The 27203-nt window shown below is 49.3% G+C and overlaps 1 protein-coding gene across 1 annotated transcript in view; it reads left to right on the top strand.

Annotated features, from left to right (window-relative positions):
• Nucleotides 1-24147, top strand: part of GFRA4 (GDNF family receptor alpha 4) — a 68489-nt gene extending 44342 nt beyond the window's left edge. Inside the window, exons 2-8 of the mRNA XM_032186598.1 lie at nt 8283-8561; nt 11680-11760; nt 14621-14966; nt 17423-17532; nt 18290-18424; nt 18683-18840; nt 20265-24147. Coding sequence (XP_032042489.1) covers nt 8283-8561; nt 11680-11760; nt 14621-14966; nt 17423-17532; nt 18290-18424; nt 18683-18840; nt 20265-20411 — 1256 coding nt within the window. The 3' untranslated portion in view covers nt 20412-24147. The remainder of the gene's footprint in view (nt 1-8282; nt 8562-11679; nt 11761-14620; nt 14967-17422; nt 17533-18289; nt 18425-18682; nt 18841-20264) is intronic.
• Nucleotides 24148-27203: the final 3056 nt, after the last annotated feature.

Here is a 27203-nt window from a genome sequence, read left to right as displayed (position 1 = left end):
CCTTTAGTCAAATGATTTGAAGGAAGGTGGAGCTAGGGGAGTTTAAAAACTACATATCTATATATTTATATATGTATATAAGCCCCTTACAGGCTCTGGAGGAGATCTGTATCTAACCCTGCTGGACAGAAGACAGCCTTTAAGGCACTAGATGAAATTTTGCTCAGAAAGCTGAGTATCAGCCTGCCTTACATATTCAAATCTGGGCTGAGATGCTGATCTGTTCTTGAGGCACAGACAGAGAGGTAAATAGATGTCTCTGCTTGGGATTGTGCCACCCTCGCCACCTGCCTCCTGCACATGCTTGCAGAATACTCCATTCGTCCTTATCTTAGCTTTATTAGCTTTTTATTTATATTTATACATATATGTATTATTTTATTTTTTTTAAATCTAGAATGGGGACATTTTATTTCTTCTCTGTGTCAACCCCAGCAGCTGACTTGGTCATTGCGTTCTTGCTGGTGACATGAAGCAAATCTCCTGCTAAACCTCCTGCTTCCCATCTTAATTTGCTTCTTTTTGTCCCATTCTTAAAAACATCATCCTCCCCACATAAGGGGCTGGATTTCTATGTCTGGGGCTGCTATGGCCAGACCTGGCTTAGAAAAATACCTTGTCAGGACTGTTGCTTTCACCATTGCACTGGAGAGCTCTGACATGTCGCACACTCTTCTCAAGGATGTTGAAGAAGAAGAGAAAACATCATAGGGCTGGACAGGGCAGATGCAAGTTGCCAGCATGTGGAGCATTACAGCGGTCTGCTCTCCTTTTTAGATCACCCTCACTTCATCTGAACACAGCACCGGTTGAAGTGATAATGACTTCTCTTTCAAAGGCAGCTTTCATTGGAAGTATTTTGATATGCCAGTAAGATTTGCTTTAAAATGTCAGCAATAAAAACACATTCAAAGCAATACATTTAGTGCCTCAGCTCGACAGTCTGTATAGGTTCCCATCAGCCACATTTTTGACTCAATAAATGTTGGGCATGAACAATACTCTGCATTTTCCACAACCCTCCCTCCACACACACTTGTGCATGCTCAAGTTCTTTTTTCCCTGCTTTCTACAGAGATCAGACTGAAGTTTTCCAAGAGACGCAGACAATCTGTGTGCTTCCAACTTCGCAGCCATGGCCAGTTAGGTTTCCTCACTGTGCCTTCTCTCTCCAAGAAAATGCATAATGAATTCTTCTCTTTGGAACAGGATGCCCACAGTGTCCTCCTGGGATCAGATTAATCGGAAGAATAAAGATGATTCTGGCTCAAAGGTTCTTGATACTCTTCCTGAGTCACCTTCTTTGGGATGTGCTTTCAACAGCATACGGTCAAATACCAGGCTTGAAGTCACAGGAAGGCATGTGGTGAAAGGTCTTGTTCAGTTCCTCTTTGGGGGGAAAACGAACAAGAAATGAACTGAAAATGGAAAAATGAACTTTTCCAGTGCAGAAGGAGGTGTCTGGATGAGGACCATGACAGGTCAGAAAAAGGGAAGGAGGCACAGGAGACAAGTTGGTTGAGCAGACCCAACCAAAGGTAGACCATCCTGGATCTAAATTTGCTTTGCTATGCCTTAGCAGAGAATCTTTGATTTTACCATATTTTAAAGCCAAATTTAGGTACAGCTTATGGTTTATGTGTACATAATTTAAGTACTTAGAGATCTCTGATCCCTGAGACCTCACAGGCTTTAATACAGTTGTTCTTACAGCTCCCTGCTCTTATCTTTAATGTATGGACAAGGACCTGATATCTCTGATGCTTGTTTATAGGCACATGTGTTAAGACCTATTGACCAAAAGCCTCACTAATTGACCTGTCTCCTTCAGGTGGTGTAACTGGTTAACTTTGGGATAGGGGAAGCACTTCAATTACACCAGAAATGAGGGACTGAAGCCCCCTGAGCTATCACTGTCACAGTGTCCTCAAGTTTTGGCAAGCACTGAATGTGACACGATTCAAGATCACTGCCCTAACCTGTATCCTGTAGTACAATATGCTTTTCAGAGTACGCATTTCAGAATAAAGTGTACCCAATTTGAATTCTCATGGATGCTCAGAGCTTGTAAGCCTTTTTTTTTCTTTTTTTTTCTTTCTTTTTTTTTTTTTTTTTTTTTTTCTGGTGATATGGATGAATCTTATTCAGGGCAGGTACACAACTGTTTGCAAGCAGGTCATGCACGCAGCATGATGGTCTGATTTGCATCTTCATTTCATAAAACCGTTGTTTATAGCTGAGTCTGTGGTTAGTCTGGCTGAGTCAATTGAGCAGGATGGGGCTTTCCAGAGGCATCTTTGCAAAACAAAGGCTGAAGTCTTGTCAGAAAGGATGTGCTAGTGCAGGAGAATAATGATATCTAGGGAGACTTCACTACAAGTTATCATGAGAGTTTGCAGGAAGAATTTTTTTCTCCTTCAGGGTAATGGATGCGTGATGAAACTTCGCCAGACTACAGACATTCAGAGGGGTTTTCTTCCAGCCTTAAAGTTTGCAGACCCTATCCCACAACCTATGTCCCATCTCATGAACTATTTATTTATTTATTTATTTATTTTCCCAGGCAGGTTCTAGTCATTGACTCGGTGGGGGACAAATAGATTGCTTCACCTTCCCAGGCTTCAGCAAAGTCAGAGCGAAGCTTGCCTCCTGGTAAATGGCTAAGAGAGCTACGGATGCGAAGGGCTGTCAAAGACAAATGGGGGATTACTGAGTTCATCTCAGCAGCTGTCTAAAACCCGACTCACTGTGCCCTCTTTGAGTAATTCATGCGTTCATTTAACACGTGTGGCCATCGCGTTTCACTCTCACTTTGCAGCCTAAGTAAGTCCCCACAGGGCAGAGGATAGCCCACCAAAAACACATGCTCATCCTCAGACTTGCAAAGATCTGTCATGCCATTGACAGGTGGAGTTACTTGCTTAATAAATCTCCTGCCACATCAGGGATCTTAACTAACAGGATGCCTAAAGTTTCAGGCTGCTCTGAAGGTATCCAGGTGGCACGTGTTAGTCTACGACAAGCAGGAAGCCAGAATACAGGAATGTGGTTTCTTCTGGTTTTGATTCTGTGCAATGAGTAAATTATCTTGTACATGGAACAGCTATTAGAGAAGGAACCACTTAGTGAGTGTTGTTGTATTTATTTGTATTTCTCCAGTGCTTGTAAAGTCCTGCCTGAAGGCACTCTTCAGACAAGAAATTGCTTATAACCTTAAAGTAACGGGAGGAAGGTCAGAGATGTAGGTGCAAAGAGTCAGGCAAGCACATTTTTAATGCCTGCTGAAGATGTGCAGCATATTATTGGCTCGAACTTTCTGGCATTGCTTTGACACCCTCCAATGTTACATTCCTGAAGTGTTCTCAGCAAATTCCCCCACCCCAGCACTGACCAGGAAGAACTGCTAGCAAGTGATCAGTTTGCACTGAGGGATTTCATTCTGTGTGTGTAATGTTTGTAAACCCGTCCAGTTCCACAGAGGGTTGACAGCAATGAATGGTGACATCTTCCCTGCATGAGCTGCTCTGATCTAATTCAGCAAAACAGCATCCCAAAGGGGTTTGCTGGGCGCTACGAAATCTGTTTGACATCTGTGCAAGGCATGGGGGATCTCCTGGCAGGGCTGCTCTCAGACGGGTCTGGAGGAAGGACCATCAGTATGGCAGAGGTGTTTAATGGGGGCAGCTCTGTTACAATTTGCATTCTTCTCTCTAAATCAGGCTCATGTCCAGCAACATGAGCCCTAGTAAGTCCATGCTGGAGCAGTGCAGACAGCTAATTCCTAGTGGTGTTGCCACTCTGGCATACCTCAAGCACTATTGAGTGTCCCAAGCCCATTGCAAAAGGGACCCCTGGAAAGAGGGACCTGTGAGCCACAGCTTCTTGCCCTCCTGGAGAAAATCTCAGGTATGCAGGTGGTGGCATATCCAAAAAATATGTGTGGAGGGAAGGCAGTCCACTGCAACATCTGCAGCTATTTCGATGGGAAATGGGAAATGACACCTGGGCTGTATACAGGGGTTTGCTCTTAGGTGATTCTGAGCACTTGACTGTAAAGGCAGGGTATGAAAGCAGAGTCTAAACAAGTTTTAAGAGTGACCACCAGCATTAGCCACCTGGACACATTCATTCATCACTATTGGTTTATGAATATTTGGGAAATTCTATGAATATTTCTTCCAGACTCCTTTCCCCATCCTTTCTCACTCCAGGAAAACTGTGAGTAACAAATTATTTCTGACAGCCCCAGGTTGGTTATCAGGCAGTTACCTATTGTCAAGCACCAATATTTGTCCTGCAGATTTAATCTGACCCAGCCTGGTGCTTCCTAAAACCTAAATGGGAAATAAACCACTTCTGTTGCCTTGCTAGAGATTTTGGATGGTTGTCATCCTCTAAGCAGCAAATATTATAAAAGAAAAAAAAATAATAAAATCTGGAGTCAACAGCTTGTCTCTCTAATAGTGACTGACTTCCTAGCACTGTGCATGGATTCATATCAAAGACATACAAAAAAACGGGAGGTGTGCCAAAACCCCAGGTTGGACAGCACCATAAAACACGGTGTGGTGCCTCCTAAAACGTCTGCACCCCCTGTCCTGCTGCAGGAGGGGTTGGAAAGTTAGCATAGCAGGGTCTGGTGGCAGTGCTCTGTTACACAAAGCCTTTTGTGTGCCATTTCCAAGCTGGCACGCGGTGTCACCTTCACACTTCTGCACCCCAGACCCTGCTGCATTTGCATGGTGAAGGAAATAATCTCCTTGAAGGAGAGTCAGATCTCCTGGTCCAACCAAGTGCACTTTGAGAGACCTGCTGCAGGAGAAGCAGGGCTCTGTTAAGGCATTGGGAAGAGCCAGGTTTTTCTCTTACTGCTGCACATTAGGAGTGCCTTTATGTGAGTGTCACCGAGGTAAGCAAGAGCAGAAACAGATGTGGAGCAGCGCTGCAAACAGGATGTGAAAATAAACTCATTACCCCATCTGCCCACCGTAAACAGCGTGAAATTAGCGGCAAGCGAGGAATAAAAATTCAGACAAATGGGCTTTTAAAGAGAGCAGAGGGAGCTGGAAGTTGTGCTATTAGAAAAGCAGAGGCACAAAAAGCCCAAGCCACGCACAACCCGGCACATACACCCAGCCCCATCAACCAGGGGCAGATATGGAGAGAAATCCCATGGTGGAGCATCATTAAGGTGCTATTTCTGAAGGCAAAACCAGAAGGGCTGCTTTGCCTATGGGAGAGAAAACCTAATGTTGCTTTTGTCCCTGCCTGTTAGCAAGCGCTGTCTATTTTATGTCACCGAGATTTTTTTTTTACCTTTTTTTTTTTCTTTCCCTGAGAGGCGCTCTCTTAATGTTGCATAAAATTACTCTCTCAGGGGTAGTGCGAGGAGGAAAAACGCAGTGTTATGTTGTCTCAGTTGCAAAGACGTCGCTGACAATAAAAGCCCCTGAATGATTTGGTTTTTAAGTGACATGATTATGGAGCGGGTCATTCGTGACGCTCCAGTTAAAGTTGCTTCAAGCACCTCTGCTGTAAAGCCTGGTGGTGTTTTATGCCCCAGGCTTGGGCTGTAAATATTCACCCCCGGCCTTTGTTCTGCGAAGCAAGCCTCGGCTTGAGGATATATTTACTTAAAATTTTGCAGGAAATTTCTCAAATGGTCAATCCGCTTGATTTATTTAAAGTGGGATCCCAAAGTGTTTTACAGCTTTTACAGGCTGGCTGTGTTTATATCTGTCCTGGGGAGGATCGTCTGCCACTCATGTAGCAGAGAGGTGGAAGGAAGGATATAATTCCTATTTTAAGTTACTTTTTTAGCAGCTGACATGACACTGACAAAGTCATCTCTTCTAGAATAAAACCTGCCATGCTTTATCGTAGGCCAGAGGAGATCCTTTGGAGTAAGTCAAGGCAAATAAGTCAAATGCTTTTCTTTTCTTTTCTTTTTTCTTTTTTTTTTTTTTTTTTTTTTCCTATAGATTCTGCTCAGAAAGGTTGTGCATGGAAAATTCAGCAGTGCCTGAAAGCAGAGACTATAGCTCCGGCTCGCTTTATAGATCTCAGAGAAATTGCAGACCAAATGATATTTCAAGGAAACTGGTTCCTTGTGTTCTGAGTTCTTCAAGATATGACAGCCCAAGGCAGAGTTTCCTATGTGTTGGAAATAATTTCTCTCTCCACATTTGGCAGATCCGAACAAGCCTTGAATGCTAAACAAACCAGGTCTATGAATAAATCAGGGGTAGGGGAACTCAAATTTGAGGTGTTGTGAGATTTGTGATAACTGAAAGCTTGTCATTGGCCATGAGGCACCGCGAAATAGTCTGGAGTTTGACAAAAGTTTCTGCATTTGGGCTGCCACTGGGCTGTTTCAGGAGAAACCTCCTGGTGGGTTCACCCAAAGTTTGTAATAAACATAATTGAAATATCTGAATTCCAGCTGCTACCTTCCACTCTAATCAGCCAGAGCAACAGAAACAGCAGCTTCTAAGGAAACACCCTGCCACTGCCAGGAAGGGGAATGAGTGCACCAGGCTCAAGTCCTGCATGAGAAGGGCAGCAAAGGCAAGGAGGGTGCCGAAATTCAGGGCCTGGGAGGCAGCAGGTGGAAGGAGGGAACAGAGATCCCATGGAGGAATCAATAGGAAATCGGAGGGAGTGGAGATTTCATAAAGCTCTCAGGGATGGAAACCTGGGGGCCACATTTCAGAGACAGAATTTGTTGGTGTTGTCCGAGTTGGCTCTCACCAGGAGCAGACCCTGGAGGGGTTCAACATGAGAAGAGCTCCCTGTTTTGTCTACCCCATGAAGCTGTAATGTATTCCCATCCAAATGAGCCATGTTGGGGGGTAAGGATTCCCTTTTGGGAACCATTTGAGAAATCCTCCTTCAAGGTCATAGCAGCACTTTCTGCTTTTATAGTGTAGCAGAATCCAAAGATCACATTTACAGGCGTGAGGACTGAAACTCCCCTGCCATAAACTGGGTTCCAGTCTTCACCACTCCCCCAGGCCATGGTGCAGCCGTGCCTGACCCATGTTGACATACTCCAGAGCACCACAAAGACTGGAAGGAATGCAATTCTCCTTGTCTCCTGTGCTGTCCCCACCATGGGTGCCACCGTGCCCCGCTGAGCACAGCTGAGCCTCTGGCCCCATCATTGCCAGGGTGCAGCGATGCTTACATGAGCCTTGGAGTGATCCTAGGCCAGGACCCGTCCCCAGCAGTCAGTCTGGATGTGGCCAGCCAGCTGGAGAGTGGAAGAGCATTTAATAGCATGGAAATGGTCTGCTGCAGGCCATGGGGACACAGCAGCACCAAGCCCTGCTGGGCATATTTAATTTATTGGTGTGTGGTAGCACTGATGCCTTCCTCCTGTGCTTTTCTCTGTCCTCACAGCAGGGGGAACAGAGCAGCACTTTGTGTTTTCACAAGTAATTCTGAGGAGAATTCGCAGGAGCTTGGAAAAAGCCGAGATAAAACAGTGGGAGTCCTGGGGAGGTGGTGACAATGAACAAGGGACACGTGTGTGCTAAATCCATGTCAAAACACTCCACATGGGGCAGCTCATAGCTTCAAGAAGGTGTGGGCAGGGTTAAATCATGTGCAAGGAGGAGTGAGTGGTGTCTCCGGGAGGACTGGGCTTCCTTTATCTTTGGAGGATGGAGATGAAATTGAAAAGTGAGGGAGCAAAGGGCTCGGAGAGGTTTTTGTGCTCCAAGCAGGAAAGGACAAGCATCAGGAACCAGATGCATGTATACTCCTGCTTCCATGCTGACCCCATCTGGGGTCCCTCTCTCAAAGCAGGAAGACCCTGGGCCCAAGGATGAAGGTGACCTCTCCTTCTGGCTCCTCAACCAGAGGTGTGGGAGGCCACGTGCATCCCTCTGCTGCTGGTGGCCCAAAACTTTGGGAGAGAGGGCTGGGTTGGAGTGCTGAAGCTCAGGTTGAGCCAAGCCTCCTCAACATCCAGGTTCCCTTCTCCCAGTCCTCTGCTTTCACTCCTCTCTGATGCTGCTGGGCAATGCTGAAGCACACTTGGCCAGGTAAAATATTTACCCTCGTATGGGGCAGCTCCTGAGTAGGGGTGGTGATCATGGGCATTTACACCCCCAGCCAACCTGCTGGGGAGCCACCCACCTGCTTAAGGGCTACAGAAACTCGGTCAGTGCTTGTAGAGTGGGTAGTGAAGAGGGTGATTTCAATCTCTTTAAGTGAAGATGAACATCCCTGGGGTTGCTGCATCACCCTCACATCCCCCCTCTCCCTTTTTCTTGCAGAAGGTATGGCGGAAGCTGTCAGCTCGAGCAGGGACTGCCTCCAAGCAGGCGAGTCCTGCACCAACGACCCCATCTGCAGCTCCAAATTCAGGACCCTCCGGCAATGCATCGCAGGCAACGGAGCCAACAAGCTGGGCCCCGACGCCAAGAACCAGTGCCGGAGCACGGTGACTGCCCTGCTCTCCAGCCAGCTCTATGGCTGCAAGTGCAAGCGGGGCATGAAGAAGGAGAAGCACTGCTTGAGCGTCTACTGGAGCATCCACCACACGCTGATGGAAGGTCAGTTGGGTGGGTGCTCTTTTCTCATGGTCTTCTTAAAAAGAAACTGCTGCTGGGGCTTTCTGTAGAGGTCCCCAGAACCCAAGTCAAGGGTTGGACCGGATGATCTTTTGAGGTCCCTTCCAACCCCTTCAATTCTGTGATTCTGTGAAGTCAATGCAAAAAAGGAAAAGGTCACCTATATCATATCCCGATCCCTCTCAAGAACTATTGACCCCCAGAGTAATGGCATTTTGAGGAAAGCAATCCCAAAAACCTGAGACACCTCCTTCCTTTTTTATAAGTTGTCTTCTTTTCCACAATGTCCCCGGTATATCTTGAGATATTTGCTGGGGAAATGCATGGCATGTTTTGCATGTAAATAGAAGAACTCTAGCCAAGACCTGAAGCTCCAGATTTTATTGAAACACTATACAAAGTCTGGGCACCGAGGAAAAAAACAGTGTGAATTTAAAACAAATCACTCTCTTGGAGGATCTCAAGTGCACCGGTGTCTTTGGGTTAGTGAAGATTTGGGGCTGGTGACATCAAGTTGGAATTTAAAGTGTTCCCAGAGCCAGTATTTAGTAAGTTTGGATTTTGACGTTTTTTAAGAGTCATCATAAAATTGCACCTCCGTGGCCATAACTCTTCGTTGTCAGGCTGGTGGGTATTTTATGCGCCATGAAAATTAAAACGGGGAATAAAACAGAACCTTCCAACCATAGGCTGCAAAATAGATTAATAAAACACTGCTGGCTGAAAGCTGAAAGGGAAGGTACAGGGGTGATAACACAGGCCAAAAGGCCAAGCAAAACAAAGAGGATGGAGACCATAAAGCACCGGCTTGCCAGAATGGGAACTGCTTGATCAAGTTCCCGGAAAGCTTTCAAGTAGCACAGCTTGCAGGGTGCAGAGCATGGTGCTTTGCACTGACAGGGGGAATAAGAGGCCCCAGCACCACCTAGGATCCAATCTTTCCCCTAATTGCTTGCCAAGTGAAGTTGTTTGCATTGAAGCCTGGGGAAGAGGGAGCAATCCAGCCCCTCCATTCATCTTAACAGGTTGAGTCACAGCCCTTTCCCCGCTGACCCTCCTGGGCTGAAGTTTTGGACGCGGTCCATCTCCCGCCTCCTCCTCCCCCTGATTTTCTCATAAAGCAGCTCCTGTCTCCTGGCCACGCTAGCAGACACAGCTGGGTCCCTCTCCATCACTCCAGCAGCTCCCAGGTGGCCTGGCTTCCATCGCCTTTTTATGATGGGAGCTTTGCAGATCTGTTCTGGAGGGGGCACAGCTTCAGTGAGTGAGCGTGGGCAGGGTATGGGACAACCCCACCATCAGTCTAAGAAAACTGTTTGGCTCCAACTCAGGGACATTGATTTTTTTATTATTATTATTTTACTTTTTTTTTTTTTTCCCAAAGGAGAGGAACTTGAGATGCTTGCCAAAGGGTGAATAGCACAAGGCAGAGTAGAGGGCTTGGTAATGAGTGGGCTGGAGACTTGTGGCTGTGCAGGACAGTGGTGCCAGGAGGATTCCCACTGCCCTGGGACCACTGCTGGGAGAGCAAGGAGAGGATGGCAGGGAGCACGGGGGCCAGGTGTGGGTCTGAAGATGCTGGGTAGGAGCTGGATGGGGTCCTGCCACTGCCATGGGACCTCTGTCCTGGGGAAGAACATGGGAAAGGTGATATTGGAGACTGCCAAGAGTCTGCCCGACTTCTCCTCTGCTGTCATGGCCTGAGCCCTGCATTTGTGCAAGCACCAAGCTCACTTGCAATGCAGATTCACACTCCCAAACCTTTGATTTCCTTGCCTTAATTTCCCGGGGGAAATATACCTCATAATAGTCACATGTTTCCGAGTCCTTACACATGTTTAATTGACTGAGAAAAGAAGCCAGTCCACGTGCTCCGTGTGGGGCTCTGTCTTTCAGTCATACATACCCAGGAGGCTGTAAAAAGCTTCCTAGAAGCCCTCTTATAAAATCAATTGTGGAAGTGTGTGCTCAGGGAATTTACAAAGCGTACTATTTACTCAGCTTCTCTTGAGTGCGCCTGTGTTTAGCCACCTTCCCATTTGGAGACACAATAACATGATGACAACCCGATAACAATTCTCTGATAAGGTGCTATATCATCAGGACATAAAACTGCTATGCTGGAACATACAAATGGGCCCCTCTCCAGTCAGTAACGATGCAAGATATTTCAATGAAGGTGTAAAGCTGCCTTGTAATGCACCTGTGGTAATTGCACGGGGCTGTGTACCCTGGGAGCCATTTCTTCCTGACCGCAGCTGGTGATCAGCATATGCCCAGAGCAAGAGGTTTGATAGTCCTTTTATCCCAGCCAGTACATCTGCTGCTGCTGTCCGTATCCATCTAAATGTCTAATAAAAGGAAAAAAAAAAAAAAAAAAAAAAAAGATACTGAGCTGTTTGCTTCAATAATATTCTGTAGTATCTATCAGGGTGACGGGGCATTACAGACCATTGAGCAGATAAAAGGGAAGCACCGATTGAATAAAATTAGCTTCCCAGCAACTTAAAAATGGAGAGAGGAAGTTTCTGCGGGAGCTGTGGGTCATTAGCTCTGTGCCAAGTAAGAAAGGGCTGTTTGGGAGATGGGGAGAGGTGTTAGTAAGTACGTAGACGTGTGTGTTGCCAGATGCAGCCCCATGCATAGCCCTACCTGTGTCCTAGAAATAGGTGAGGACCTCTGACCCTGGGAGAACCATACAAAAAAGTAAGAAAAAAATAAATAAAAAATAAATAATAAAAAAGAATGTTTTTGGAAACCCTGTGTGTGTAGGGAGATGGTGGTATGAACTCTGCCTATAAGCAAGAGCCTGTGCTACAGTCTGGTGTCCTCAGCAGCAATCCTGGAAGGGTGACCCAGGACTTGAGCTGTACAAAGTTGAAACTCAACAGTTCTCTGACGGGCTGATCTACCCCACAGTTGTGATATATTTTTAAAAGCCAGTTGCATCCTATTCTTCCTGTGACCTTGAGTATCCATTCACTTATGGCCTGGAGAGCATGCAACCTCATCACCAAGCCAACCTATGCTGCAGCTGTTGAACCTTGTATGTCTCAGGGTCTTCTGCTGCCTTCTCACTGACTTCTCTTTCCCCCCTCAGGCATGAACGTACTGGAGAGTTCTCCTTACGAGCCATTCATCAGGGGCTTTGATTATGTCCGGCTGGCCTCCATCACAGCAGGTAGGTGGGTGGGAAGATGTCCCTACACTGCTCCAAAGTAGGGGGAGCTGGCTGTGGGATCAAGAGCTAGGGATGAGGTCTTGATGAGATGAGACCTTGTGGTCTCTCGTGGTCTCTTTATAAAGCATTGCATGGCTACGGTCTGGAAACCATTCTTTCAAGGAGTTGCCCATGAGTCCTGTGCTAGATTGTTGGTAGAAGAACGTGTCCTCAGAAGAAGCACTTGCAATTTTTATCCTTTGGCTCTTTTATGCCCATACCGTGAAGGACTGGGGCTGAAGCTCTTCATGGGCATGATAGGAAGGTCTCTTGCAATGAGCCATCGTGAGTGGGCTGGCTCTCTACAGCAGGTGGATGACCTGTGTGGTGCAGAAGCCCTGGGAAACATTGGCTGGATGGATATCATTAGGTATTAGGTGTTTCCACATCAGTCACAGGGCCAGACTGTGTGCAGAAAGGTCAGCAGCCCAGCCTACTGGCTTGATCCCAATCCCAGCTTTTAACCCCATGCCCTGAGGGCAACCTCAGGACTCAGCCCCGTGTTCTGCTTTGTATCATGTAATCCCCTTAATAATGTCAGCAGAGCTGCCCCACACCTTTTAACCCCCTCGAGGGCACGAACCCTCAGCCCCTCAGTTAAAAGGTCAGTGCGGTAGCTATTAAGCCATCCATCACCAACATCACAGCTGCCAGCTCTGCTTGTGCACCACAGGCATGGGGAAGCTTTACAGGCAGTGATTTTTATCACCAAACTACCCGCCTGGGAGCAGGTTGTGCGCTCCACATGTGTCTCTTTAGATGTGCCAGCAGAGCAGCCGTGTTGCAGCTCTTCCTGACCACACACCTGATGCTGGGCTGGAGGACACAGCTGGAGCACAACCAGGAATCTCTGTATCTGATGGATGTCTGCAGTCCCCTCGACAGCATGGCACTTGTTAGGTGAAAATGTCCAGGATTGAATTAAACCATCAGCCCTTGACAATCCAACCAGCGAGGGAAGGGTGTTGCTCCCTGGCCTCACGTCTTTTTATTGACTCCACTCGGCTGATCCGAGCATGCAAAGTGAAGCATGCACAAAGCTGTTTGCTGGGTCGTGGCCTTTGTCATCAGAGTTTTTCCTTTTTTACTGGAGGTCCTACAGGGCTCTTCGGAGTGAAGCAAAGTCCAGGAATGGGGATTTTTATGCACGATTAACACATAGTCAGGTGTTTAAAGCAGTCTGAAACTGGTTGAGCAGCAAAGCCAATGGGCCTGGAGCAGCAGGGATATGCACCAAAGAACTCAGCATCCATAAGGCACATAAAGTTTTTGGTTTTAATTTTTCTTTCCTATTTATACTCATCACAGTCTATAACACACCTTATGACCTGCTGCTCTGTGCCTGTCCAGTGCACAGAATTATAGGGTTAGCATAGCCAAAGGATCCTTTCTCAGATATACCCCCAAAATTCCAAAGAACTTGTTGAAACTTAAGACATTCATTCGCGTGACCCCACACCAGATCAGCGTGACAGGTTTTTTTAATCCAATTTTACAGAAACAATACGTATGGCCACCATTAGAAGTGTACAAACAGAATTATATCCCTCCTCTCTAATTGTAGTAGTGATTTGTAAAAGCACATCCTCTGTCGTTGCGTGGGAACAGGAGAAAAGCTACTGTGTTCCCTGTGATTCATTAGCTGAATGGGTAATGAAACCCTTCCAAGTAGCTGTTTCCTACACACTTGCTGACAGCTCCCCAGTGTAAACTGATGCTCTAGCGATCTTCAACTCTAGGCATTTTTAAAGAGCAGCACCTCTGTGGTAGGAACACACTGCGCAAAAAAATTTCACCCATCACAAAATACCTGCAAAACTTGAAATTCATCTCTTAGCACACCATAAACAGCGGAGACAAAAAAGAAGGGGAAAATAAACAGCTAAGAGAAGGAGCATCTGATAACGCTTGTGAAAATGAAGGAGTGCAGCCAGTTTTGAAGTGCTCAGAGCTACTGTCAATGCTTTCAAAACTTGTCAGTGGTGACTGGCTGGTCTTAACTCCTGGCCAAAGACAGGGCTTGACTCTGCATTAGAAATTTTTCATTTTGGGGATTTTTCCTCTGGAAAAAAAAAAAAAAAAATCATCTTCTCTGCTGGGGAAAAAAGTCCTCCTAGTGTGCTTCAGGTCATGGGCTTAATTCAGAGATGGAAAACACTTTCAAATTCATTTTCTCTCTTGCACTTGGAGGACCCTCATCTTATCTCTCCTATCAGAAAGAGCCTAATGTCTTGACTGACTCTTAGCAATGCTGTGACATTTTCCCTGCTATCAAACAGAGCTCCATCCACCTTTGAAACAGCTTCAGAATCAGTATTAGACAAATGCTTTTCCGTATTACCTATTCCTCAAATGATTTCCATCTTATGAAGACAGGGTTGAAGCTCAGGACATGGACATGTTGGGCAGGAATGATCTGGAAAATGTTGTTTTGGGGCTGTGAGACCCAAACAGCTCTTGTGTGGCTGGGCAGGTGCTGGGATGGGCTGCTGTCTCACCAGGCCTCAGGGTGGTCAATTTGTGGTGATAAAGTGCTATAAGATGCCAAAGGTAGAGAAAAGTTTTATTTTATTAAGTGTAGGAGTTAGGAGCAGTTTCTGAGGCATGAGGTTTGTTGTGTGGCCATGGCACCTCTTAGGAAAGGTGAGAGGAGAAAGGGGATTTGGCCCTGCTGGGACACGGGGAGCAAATGTGGGCTGCATCCTGACCACCCTGAGGTGGCCACGAGCAGGAACGGGATGGGAGCAAGGTCTCCACGGGGTGCTGCAGCTTGAGGGGAGACAAGCACTGAACTCCATCCCCATTTTCTGCTGCCCCCCAGGCTCTGAGAACGAGGTGACCCAGGTGAACCGCTGCCTGGACGCTGCCAAAGCCTGCAACGTGGACGAGATGTGCCAGCGGCTGCGCACCGAGTACGTCTCCTTCTGCATCCGCCGCCTGGCCCGGGCCGACACCTGCAACCGCTCCAAGTGCCACAAGGCCCTGCGCAAGTTTTTTGACCGCGTGCCGCCCGAGTACACCCACGAGCTCCTCTTCTGCCCCTGCGATGACACGGCCTGCGCCGAGCGCCGGCGGCAGACCATCGTTCCCGCCTGCTCCTACGAGTCCAAGGAGAAACCCAACTGCCTGGCGCCCCTGGACTCCTGCCGGGAGAACTACGTCTGCAGGTAGGTTCAGGTGGGTGAGGTGGAGAGCTGGTGGGCCAAGCTAGAGGATCGTGGTGGACGCATCCATCTTGCCACAGATCATCCATGTAGGCCACTGCCTGAGTGATTCCTTCCCGTGGTCCATCTCCTGGTCTCGTACCCTGATATGGAAGGCCTTGAGAAACAGATTTCATAGCTTTGTGTTGGAGCCTTTTTTGACCTCTCTTATCAGTTTTGGATTCGGTCCCAAAGACAGACTTCTATAGGAATAGCTCCAGGAAGGTGCAAGCAAAGCAGGGATGCAGAGTGGGGTCCACACAGCCTCATGCAGGCACGGACCTGCCCTAATGTGCACCTCACATATACCCCCCTTACATGATTTTCCTTCAGTTCCACTATATTTACCCCTCCATTCTCAAAAGGTCTTTGATATTCCAGAAGGTTAATCCACGTACAACTCTTGGGGTGGATGGCATCCATCCACAAGAGATGTAGGGTGTGAGAGCATCTGTACCACACCAAACATGCAGTGATGCTCCCAGCCCAGTGTCCTCCATGCAGCTGTGGCCATGAGCAGACACCTAGAGAAGAGCACAAGAGCAAGGCCAGCATAGGACACGTCTCCCAGTCCCATCCCAGCCTCTAATTATTCTGGGTTTTGGGATTTCCTGAGCTGAACTCCCAGCAGCCATCCACTGCCAGAACATCATCATTAAAGTACATTAAAACAAACCTTGTATTTTCAGAAGGGGAAGTGAGGGCAGCACATGTCCTTTTGGAAAGGTGGACTAGCATTAATGCCTTCCTCCCTCTGCACCCAAATATGCTGCTAATGGACAAAAACTGAGCAGCAGAGCTGAAGCTGACTCTGAAAGATGCAAAGCCCCTGAGCCACACCAGCTCTTACTTGGAGATTTCCCCCAGCTACCTAGGGAATCCCAAATTGTGGGGTACTGCCCTCTCCCTAACAAGGCAAGTGGACCCAGGGGGGAAGAGGAGGATCAAAGGGGAAAGTGTTGCTTCCCAGGAGGCTGGAAACCATTTCCTGCAAGCAGCACAGCTGTTAATTATCTGGTTCCTTGGTCTCTGAATATATAATATAAAACATCCTCTAGAGACACGGCGGGAGCAAGGGGTTGATGTGTGACCCGGTCAAAGGCAGCAGTGCAGAAACCACAAGGAGAGGCAGGAACAACACATCATGGCACTTTAGAGGAGTAAAATACTCCAGGCTAATTCTGCCTGTGCTGCTAAGCCTTCTTGCAGCTTCTTATCATTCATAACCTCTCAAATTTCCCTGCTTGGAGGTGTGGGCTTTGCTAACGTGAATGATACAAAACTGCAATCCACATCTCCCCCCTCCAAATAATACAGCATAAATTTTTTAAGTGTTTTTGCCTGGCCGTGGCACAGGAGAGAGAGGTTGATGCTATATGAGGAACCTTAGGACATCTTAATTGGGCCCTGGCTGCCTGCCTCATGGATCTGTATATCCAGTAGTATGTCCTACCTGAAAGCCCCATGTAGATGTCTTGGATATCCTGCAATATCCAAATGCCACTAGATGTGCCAACAATGGAGCCACCCCTAAAGAACTGGGTGTCAAATACCTGGCTGGCAGCATGATTTACAGAGCTTATCCACCCAAGGAGCAGGGGAGCCACATGCAAGGAGCACCTGGTCACATATGAGTGATGCACCTGCTTCCTCGCACAGCCTGGAGGGTCCCAACAAGACCAGGTTTGGGTCTCAAAGCCCCTTTCTTCTGAGCCATTTGTTGTTTTTACCCAGACCACACAAAACTCAAGGCACAACAGAGGTGAGAGGAGCATGGCATGCACCTTCTGCTCCACAGGCTCCAATGAGTCCAAACATCTCCTGCCTGTAGCAGAGGAGGTGGCAACAGCCACGATGATGGTTAGAGCATATCTGAGCCTTGGGGCATTGCCCTTAATTTGAAGATGTCCTCGGCTACATTTAGAACATAATCTTTGAAGAGAGAGAAATTGGGCCAGAGTGATTCTCTTTCTCAGCAATTCAGTCCAAAAATGAAGGCTTAGGTCTCTAGGGGAAGTTAGTACCCAGAAGTCAGGTAAAGGCAGTAGGGAACGAATTCCCTCGCTGCCTACAACAGCTCTTCCTCGGAAAATCAGCTTCGTACATCAGAAAACAAACATTACTTCCAAGACTGCACCTTTCTTGCAGTCCCAGGGGAGGCCTGTAAAACACGACCTACAGCACCTATTCATTCTCCTCTCCAAGTGATTAAACCCACTTCTGGATTGCTGGAGGGGGCAGGAGAGAAGAAAACCTGTGATATTTATCCAAACCAGCTTAGCAACAACTGCAGCAGCAAAGGATCGTGTGAACACATCCCCTTCTGTGCAATCACATTTGACACCTCCAGTGCGCGATTATGTCCCATTTTGCCCCAAATAAGTGCTAATAAGTCCCGTTTTGTGCTCTCTCTCTGTCAGGTCGCGCTACGCAGAGTTCCAGTTCAATTGCCAGCCATCCCTGCAGGCTGCGAGTGGCTGCCGGAGGGACAGCTATGCTGCCTGCCTGCTGGCGTACACCGGCATCATAGGTGAGCTGGGCTCCATAATTCATGTTTCATACTTTATCCTTCAGCTGCTCTCCCTCCCACCCTTGGGGGGAAGCATCGCCTGTACTCCAGCCCACTAAAAGCTCTGAGGTGGGTATCCGAGGCTGGGAGCGCACAGAATTGTTGGTTTTTCTCTCTGCTGTGCCCAAGCCATGAGCATTGGGTAATTTTATGATAGTTGCAGCAGAGGCAGAAAAAAACCTGCACCCTAACAGAAGTTCAGGATGATGGGTTGACCCCAGGTATCTGCTCTGGTGGGTGTTCCCTGATCCCATTGCTGGTGATGCCCTGGGAAATCACCATCCCCTGCCATCTTGCTGATTGCAGATGTCAGATTTGGTTTGTAGATGCTGCAGAGACCCAGCTGGCAGCTGTTAGCATGAGCACAGCCAGAGTCCAAAGAGAAGCACCAATGTGCTGGACTTGATCCATCCCAAGGGATAAATTGAAAGCTCTTTGGGTCAAGATTTCTTTGTGGTTTAATCCCTTGTTTGTTGTCTCTGACCATTCTGGAGGCTGTGACTTTTCTAGTGACGATGTGACACAGGTTCACATATAGTTTTTGAATGTTATTTGGGAACATGAGCTCTCAGGAGTTGCCCCTTCCTTAGGCTGATAGCCCACTTTGATCGACTGAAGGCTTTGTTGGTAGAGTGGTGAAAAAAAGGCAAAAAAGGGAAATGTCCCGTCCCCTCCTGAAATACCAGCTTTGTGGTAACACTTCTCATCCTTCCCGCAGGCAGCCCCATCACTCCCAACTACATCGACAACTCGACCTCCAGCATAGCCCCCTGGTGCACGTGCAACGCTAGTGGCAACCGGCAGGAAGAGTGCGAGAGCTTTCTGCGCCTCTTCACCGACAACATCTGTCTCCGTGAGTATCGCCAGGAATCCTCCAGCAGCATTGCCCACAGGCTGGTGAGGCTCCCTGTAAAGGTCTGGGGAGCAAGGACACGGAGGTGACCTAGTCCTTTGGAGGCTGTAGGTGCCCAAATCCTCCCTGGGGTTTCAGCAAAGGAGCTCTGAAGGTCCTTGGGCATGTCATTCGGGACAGGCAGCCAAAGAAAGCTGGAGAAAGGAGGTGTGTGCTTTCCCCTGCTGATGCTTTTCTCCATCTCTCTCTCACACAAAGAAAACGCCATCCTGGCCTTTGGCAATGGGACCTACCTGAACTCAGCCGTGGCCCCGTCCATCCCCCCCACCACACAGATGTACAAGCAGGAGCGAAACGCCAACAGAGCTGTGGCAACCCTCAGAGAGAACATCTTCGAGCACCTCCAGCCAACCAAGGTAGGAGAGCCTGGCCCCAAGGGGATGCCTGGCTCTGTCCATGCCTGCTCCATGGCTTCCAGCCCTCCTCATTTCAGCTCCCTCATCTGTTCGTGTCATTTCAGCTAGGTGCAGATACCCAACCTTCCCTCCACCTTTAGGAGTCCCTCATCATCCTCTTCCTCATGCCCTGACATCTTCTTGCCTGAATCCATGGGCTATGCCATCCCATCCCATCCCATCCCATCCCATCCTATCCCTTGCTGTCCTCTGGCCTGTTGGTCACCATCTCCTTTCTTTCATGGGTTCTCTTGAGATACATGGGTTTTCTAGGAGTACTGGGAGCATCCCTGTGCTTTTCAGGAGTGTAAAAGGGATCCATGAGCACTGGTTCAGCCCCTTGCCCTGCTGGAGGGCAGCCACGTAGGTTCAGACAAGCATTTCATCTGCTGGAGGTCACACGTTGAGGATTAACTGACCAGAGTTTGCTAAGCATTGGGAAACCTCAGCTGAAAGGTTCTAGTCAGCAGCAAATTGTTAGTATCAAATTAATATTAAATTGAAATTATTCTAAAACAAATAACAGGGTAATTTACTGATGATGACAGTAATAAGCATTAAATATTTTATTATTAAGTAAAAAGCAACGACCTTGACTTGCCACCCACCAGATTAATCTTCAGAATGAATTATTTTACTGTTGAATAATTAACAGTGACCCTGATTTACTGAACATACAGGTAACAGAAGCTGCAGTTAACTAGACTCTGAGGACCGAGTGTGGATTTTGTGCTGGGCTAGCTGATACCTCCAGGGAGCTTCCACATGCAGGTTTTCAAAGCTCTTTCCCTGTGTCTTTTGCTGAGAAAACACCCAAATCTTTCCACTCCACCCTGTTTCCACTGAACAGTTATCAACTGAGGAGGTGTAGACGTATCAGCTTCCCTTACTACTTTTTGGGGCCTTGGTGGCCATGCAAGGCAAAAGGATAAATTCATCTGGCCAAAACCACAATGGTAACCAGGATTTGGAGATCTTGCTTCTGGCTGGTGGTCCCCACCCTGCACTGAGATTTTTATCCAAGCCATCACCTGCAAGTGATGCCTTCAACACCCAGGGGACATCTCCACCTGGAGAGGCCACCACATCAAACTACTGGCCAGCGGTGACTCCTTGGGCTGCATGGATCTCTGTTGCTCACAGTAGGTGTTCAGGTACCCATTTTACAAAAGGACATCTCCAGCCTGCTGTCCAGACCTATGGGTTCTCTGCCCATGACCCTGGTGCCACCACCACCTTCACCACCACACGTCTAGAGCCAGGCCGAGTCTCCTCCTGCACGTGAAAACCCACAGGAAGGCTTTAGGGCTTGGAGACCTGAAATCTAGACTGATGTGGGGAACAACCCCAGCTCCTCACCCCGTGTTGTCTCCTTTCTCTTGCAGGTGGCCGGGGAGGAGCGGCTCCTGCGGGGCTCCACTCGCCTGTCCTCAGAGGCCTCCAGCCCTGCAGCTCCATCCCTCCGGGCAGAATCCCTGCTGCACTCATGGCTTCTCCCATCTCTGGCCGTGCTGAGCCTCCTGGTGATGTGAGGCAGGGCGGGCACACGCCAGGCAGTGACTCTCTTTGTGTCGGTTTCTCTAAAAAAAAAAACAACCAGACAAGTAACTTTTTTCGGGACAGGGGGGGTGGGCTGGGGAGGAGGGAGGGGATGGGAAGGAGAGGTGAGCGTGTAGGCCCTTTCTCCTCCTCGCCCGTCTGCCAATTTCTTTGGTTTTATACAATCAGCATTGTCGACAACCAGCTCATTCTTGGTCCTGGCCACCTTTCACTCCCACAGCTCGGTTGTTGTCTCTCCAGCTCCCTGCGGATTGGGGCCAGAGCCACAGACAATTCCCTTGGAAAAGCTGAAGGAGAGAGTTGAGTCAAGAAATGAGAGCTGCAGAGGAAAAGCTTTTGCCTGCCCCGGCCAAGAGGGGAAAGACTTTTTCTGGCTGAGCTGCCAGGAGGTTTCCTGGAGCCCTTCCTCACGGTGTGGGGCTCTTGGCAGGACAAGTCAATGATGTGTGGTTCAGACCATCTCCAGGGTTGGGTCTGGGACCCAAAGGGCAGCCCACCTGGTTCGGAGTGAAGAAACCAGAGCTGCTGGTGAGAAGGTGGTTGGATTTGTTCACCTGAAGCACCTCGGGGTGGTGCATGTGGCCACAAACCGAACAGGCTCACAGGGACCTGCGTGCAGCAGGCATGTCCCGATGGTGTTCAGGAAGAGACACGCATGGTGTTTTGTTTATGGCTGCCTTTCTTCGTGTCCCAACCCTAGCATCTCTATTTACTGGTCCCGTGAAGCGTTTCGGGTAGGTATTTTTTCGTTATGGAAGTCAGGGGGCAATGTAAGCCCACTCTGAGCCATCTCTGTGCAGGGTAAATTTGATCCCATGGGTAGGGCTCTATGGGGGTGCAACACAGCCTGTTCTCACGAGCTACCTGAGCATCACTTGGTCTGGCAAAGAGATATCACTTGGGGACATCATTATCTTTGTAAGGAAGGGAGAGGATACAAGAGGTTTGCTAGCTACCACCATGTGGACAGAAATCCAGCCAGTCTCCAGAAAGGTCAAGGCATAAATCACATCACCAGTAGGATTGCTGCAGTTCCCCTCCTTGAAGAGCTGGTGGAGGAACTCGTTTGTGTCCAGGTTGGCTCGTGAAGGACAGTGTCCCCATCAAGTGCCAGCTGCTCAGCCACAAGGTGGTTGAAGCCAAGGCTGGTGCTTGACCCACCCAGAAGGAGGGATGGTGAGGACAAACCTCGCCCTGGTTGCTCAGGGCACAAGAAGGCAAATGTGTGGCTTTGGGATATGTGAGAACTCAAGGGTCTTCCCCCTGAGGAGGAGAGCTGAGGTCTCCCTGTGCCCTTTGGGGAGCTGATCCCCTTGCTAGATCCAGCCAATGAAGAAGATGGGAAGGAAGGGTGGGAAGGTTTCCCAGGACAAATGCTCACCCGGGTTGATGGCCACGGGGAGGCACAGGAATAGCTCCAGGTTTTCCCCATGAGCTTTGCAGCAGCCCGTTCACTCCTTGGTTTATGTTTCCCCAAGGAACAACATTAGTTTTTTATCATACAGATGCATGGAAAAGCTTAGCAGCAGCTGGCGTGACAAAGCCCAGTGTTTTTTATTTCCATTCCCTGCAGAACACCTTCCCTTGCTTTAATACTTAGACTTTGCTGAGAAACTGCAAAGGTGAGAAACCTTTGGGTTTTGGTCCAATATGAGCCCATTCTTGTTTCCAAACGGACATCTGTGGATGCACAGAAACCCTCCTGGCTGCATCCTGACTGCAGGGCTGCACCTGGGAGGTCCTTGGGGCTGTAGCACCTGGGTGTCCTAGCCCAGGACCATTAAAAGGGTCCTGAAACATGCCAAAATCCAAGCTGTGCATGCCAGGCACTGGGCTGAGCCGAAATGTGCAAAACCTCCCCTGCCAGGAGGCTCACCCAGTGCCAGGAATGCAGCCAGGGAGGTTGAGGCACAGCCCCCAAATCCCTGACCTCCCTTCGGAGCACCATAGCCAGGCTCTGAGCTGCTGCAGTCATTTTCCCCTTACCCAGGGCATCGGTGTCCCTTGCCAATGTGTCTCCCCCAAGGAGAGCAGCCTTTTGCAGCTCTCCTTGCCTCCCCCTCTGCTCTATGCTCAAGGTGGGTCTCCACCAGCCTTCAGTCTCCTTGCAGGGGCTGAGTATTGGGGTGGTCTTTGTCTCGTGGTCGCTGGCGGTGGTGTCGAAATGCCACTTTGCCCTTTCCTTCTCTCATAACCAACCAGCAGAAGCAGGCTTTTCCTAGGTGGCCAGGAGAGCTGGCAAGCCAGCTTCAGCTCACCATTAGGGCTGGCAAGCTGTGAGAAGCAGACGTGGAGAACCCTAATACAGGTTGATAAGGATGGAGGAGACCTCCAGGGGTCACCTGCTCCATGACCACGTCCCACAGCAGGATCCTCTCTGTTTACACTTTTTGGCAGATTTATCTTAACCTGTTTCTAACCATTCCACTCTCAGAGGCGCTGGCATCTCCTCTGGATTTCTATCACTCTTTAAAGGCGTTTTAGGATGTGAGCTGTCCCCGAGCACTGCAGGCCAAAGAGACTCCCGGTTCCCATTTCGGGCTCTTCTCAGGTCCTCAGTTTTGGGAGGATGGCAGAAGTGCCCTCGGGCTGCAGAAGGCGACAGCCAACCCCCGCGGATCGGATCACGGAGGCTGAAAAAAATGGTAAAGGTCTGTAGGGATCCCTGCCAAATCCAGAGGGCGAGTTGGGTCTTCGTTATGGTCTTGGTGGAGGGGTCTGAAAAGCAGAGTTGGTGTTGCAGGTCTGAAATGGCCTCGCTGTCCTCATCCTTTGTCCTGTGCTGGAGATTTGGAAGCTGAATCCCCAAAACCATGGCTCAGGCCAGCTTCTGCCTCCTCCTGGGCTCTGGGGATGCTCCAAGACGAAGCGAGGCAGGAGCAGCGAGCCTCGCACAGCAGGGAAAGGCCAGCGGATGGGGTGGGTGGTAATGCCGTGTAGAGATCAAAAAAACAAATAAATCCAAAAACCTGCATGAATTTTCCTGACCATTTCACCCTTTTTGCCAATGTTTAACGTCCGCTCTCCCTCCCAGTGCATTCACAAACGAAACTTTGCAAAAAAAAGATGTTTTCTGAGGAGCCCTTTGGGAGGTAGGAGACCTGATTACATCCCCCCAACAGGAGGGCACAGACCGTTTGTTTTCCCTTGTGAAAAGGGATTTTTTTTGGAGAACTTTCAGCTCCGCTGAGCACCACGAAGCGAACCCCGGATCTTCATTTTTAAGCTTCTCGATGGACCACCGAAGCCACAGCAGCTGCCTGTAAAGGGAAAGGACTGAGTGAGCCCAGAGAGACAGGGAGACGACTTGCTGGGAATCACTCCCTACCTGGGGACTTCCATAAGCACAAAGAAGAAAAACGGAGGGGAAAAAAAATAAATAATTGACCAGCCCAACCCTCTGTAGCCACTGAACTCTCTTTCTGTGGCGTTTTTCGAAGTGGTTTGGCAGTTCCTTGCATCCTGAAGGCCTGTGAGATGTTTTGTGTGTACAAACACCACGTCATGGCCAAAACAAGAGGATGAGCAGGGAGGGAAAACGGTGCTGGAGCAATAACCCCGCGGGTGGCAGGGTGAGGTGTGTGTGAGCACCGAGGGGAGGATGGGTGGTGTCTGCCTGTACGGCCGGGGTATAGCCTGTACTTATCTCTTCTGTACGAGTCAATATTCAAACATATCCATGAATAAAGCACACATGCATTTTCCTGACCCCCTGATCCTGTTTAAGGGGCCGTGCCCACGCTGGTGCATCCGCTGGTGCTGCACCGTAAGGGCAGCTGGAGGAAATGGGGGGATTTTGGGGGGTCTGGCAGAGCAGTGGGGTTCAGAGACTTTGTGCTTGGCTGGAAACCCAACTCTGATCCTCTGCATCCCAGCCAGGAGGGAGAAAGATGAGAAACCAGCTCTGCCATGGCACAACCCAACGGAGAGGCATCGGTGCCACCCGGGGAGGGGACACGGCCCCGTGCACATCCTGGGGCTGCTGGTGCTGAAGACATGGAGAGGACACGTGCAGGGCTCTGGGGAAATTTGGGGGAAGGTTTAGCTCAAAGCTGGTGCCAGCACAGGAGGAGGGGAGGTGGAGGAGAAGGGAGGGCAGCAGTTCACGTCGGCCGGGGAGACGTTTGTTCGTGCCGCCAGCATCTGTGAGCTATTTTTGGCATCTAAAAGAGAAAGAAAAAGAAAGAAAGGGATCACGTGGAAATTGATTAGAGGCAAATTGAATGTTTTCTTGCCAATTTTAGGTGAAAAAAAAATAATTCTACAAAACAAATGTATATAAAATTTACATAAAAATACCGAGTGAAATGCAAGTCAGATCCTAAACACAAAGTGAGATCAAGGTCAGAAATGTTGCACCTTACCCTCCCCAAAATCCCCTTTGCTTTCCTGCATGTATGAAGCTGTTGACAGTGCAGGGGGGAGCAAAGCCTGTGGGTTAGGGCTGGATTTGGGGCCCTCTTTCCTTCCCACCCTGATTTCCCCATGTCTTCTCCCCGCTGCAGCCTGTTTCCAGGCTTCCACCCCAGTTTTCACCCCCTCATCCCTCCCCAGCAGCCTTTCCCTTCCACTTTTCTCTCCCCCCACCCCAGTTTGGTCCATGGAGGTTTTGCAGACACACTGAAAATGTGCTGGGGAAGTTCCAGCCGGATGAACCTGAAATGTGCTGTGAAAACACTGCAGGTTTGATGGATTTTCCCCGCTGCTTGGCAGGCAGCCACGTGCCCAAGGTCAGCACCAAAACCCCACGGGGGCCAGTGCTGAGCACCCAGCTCTGCTGGGACGTGGGGTTGGGGACCCTGCTGGGGCAGGGGGGACCCATGGGTGGCCTCAGCCTCTCTGGGTGCCGTGAGCTGGTGCTGGAGGAGTCCATGGGGTGCCCACAGTCGTGAGCTATGTCCATGTAGCTGGGGGTACGCACTGGTGCAGCTGGTGTTGGTGTGATTGGGGCTGAGGAGCACAGGACCAGGTAAAGTATCCCTCAAGCTGGCTCAAGTACACCAGTGAATCGTCCTGCATTGGGGCAGAGAAGAGATTTTGGAGCAGGAGCCCCACTGAAAGCTGGAGGGGGCTTTTCCTGATCCCCATCTCCATGTCGGGTATGTTTTGGGGGCACTGCCTGTGCCCAAAACCAAACCAAGCCCTGCTCCCTCCCACCAGGCACAGCAGTCCAGGGACAGATGCTGAAGCAAGAACAGGTGAAGTGCTTTTCCCTCACTTCCAGGAAAACAAACCCCAAATCCTATAACCTCTGGATCCCCACAGGGCAGAGAGGAGCCTGGGCATCCCTGGTGGTTCAGAGACACCCATGGGTGAGATCCAGGGGGTGCAGCCACCCCTTCCCCATCACACTGCAGCTGCAGACAGCACAAATGAACCCCCCCGGCTGTTGTACGAGCACTGCCAGGGGAAGTTTAGGGCAGAAACAACAATTTCTGGTTCTCTGCCTCCATGCAAGCGGTGCTAATGTGCTGGTAGGGGTGGCTGCGCCTCGCCTTGGTTATTAAAATGTCACCTTTCCGTGCCAAGTGAGGAGACGGTGGATGTTAGCCAAAGGGAAGCACCGCAAAATTAGCTCTGACATGAAAAATGGGAAATGAAATTAAATGAAAAAGGGACAGATCGTGTGCCCCAAGATGGTTAGGACCATCGGATCTTGCTCTTTGGGTTGGGCACAGGTTTTATGTCCCCTAAGACATCCGCAGTCCAGATGCCCAAGCCTGAGCTTGTCACTGAGCCTCTGCAGTCCCCGAGGGGAAATCAGCCCTCCGAGGGCACTGAGGGCACCCATGGGTGCAGGCATGGCACGGGAAGGTGTTGCTGTCCCCCTCCAGCCATCCCAGCAGTGCTGGGAGCCCATCGATGGTGACACAGGGTCCTGAAGCTCCACCACCACCCAGAGACCCATCAGCAGGTCCTGCTGGCCATCTTCTTAAAAGGTGTCCCTCACCTTTTTTTATGCCTCTGAAAACATCTCGGTTATCATTTTTGTCACCTGATGCCCTGCTTCATTGCTTCCTTTGGATAAGAATCAAAAACAAACAATAATAATAATAATCATAATAAAATTGAAAAAAAAATACAAGGAGAAACACAAAAATCTCCATAAAGTGGTTTTGCCCAAATGTTGAACTGCGTTAGCTGCGGTGCTCTGGCTCATTTCTACACCTCCCCCTTTCCCATTCATGGGGAAAAATCAGATGTTTGTGCTTCCACCATGGCAAAAGATGCTTTTTGTACCAACCAGCGACGTGCAGCCCACCCAAGAGCTGCCTGAACCCCGTCTCCTCCTTGGGTGAGGAGGGGTGACACCCAACCTCCAGCCCAGGCTTTTCTGCAGGGGGCTAAAATCGGTCTCTTTTCACAAAAAGACTGAAAATTGCCTCCCCACTTTGAGCAGATGATTGATATTGAAGTGTTTGGGAGAGAAATGCTGTGGAGCAAATGCCTCCCCGACTCCTTCCCCCTGTGCTAAGGGCATGTGGCAGCGCAGAAAGCCAGCCCGGGGGCTTACGCAGCTCCACGCTGCCCCTTTCCCTCCCTGCCAACCTTTTCTTTGCTCCAAGGCGAGAAGAAAAATCAGAGTGGGGCTGAAACATCTCACACCACACCTTTGCCTTTTATCCTGCTGTCCGAAACGAGCTCAAACTGCCTTTAAAACCCCCTACCCCCTGCCCGCTTCATTTCAGGTCTGGACACAGCACGCTGTGCTTTCGGAGCGGCGCGCTCGGCTCGGCGGCAATTTCGGGGAATTGGGCTTAATG

This window comes from Aythya fuligula, chromosome 4 (genome assembly GCF_009819795.1).
Source record: "Aythya fuligula isolate bAytFul2 chromosome 4, bAytFul2.pri, whole genome shotgun sequence".
NCBI classification, from domain to species: Eukaryota; Metazoa; Chordata; class Aves; order Anseriformes; family Anatidae; genus Aythya; species Aythya fuligula.
This window is presented reverse-complemented; position numbering and strand designations above follow the sequence as displayed.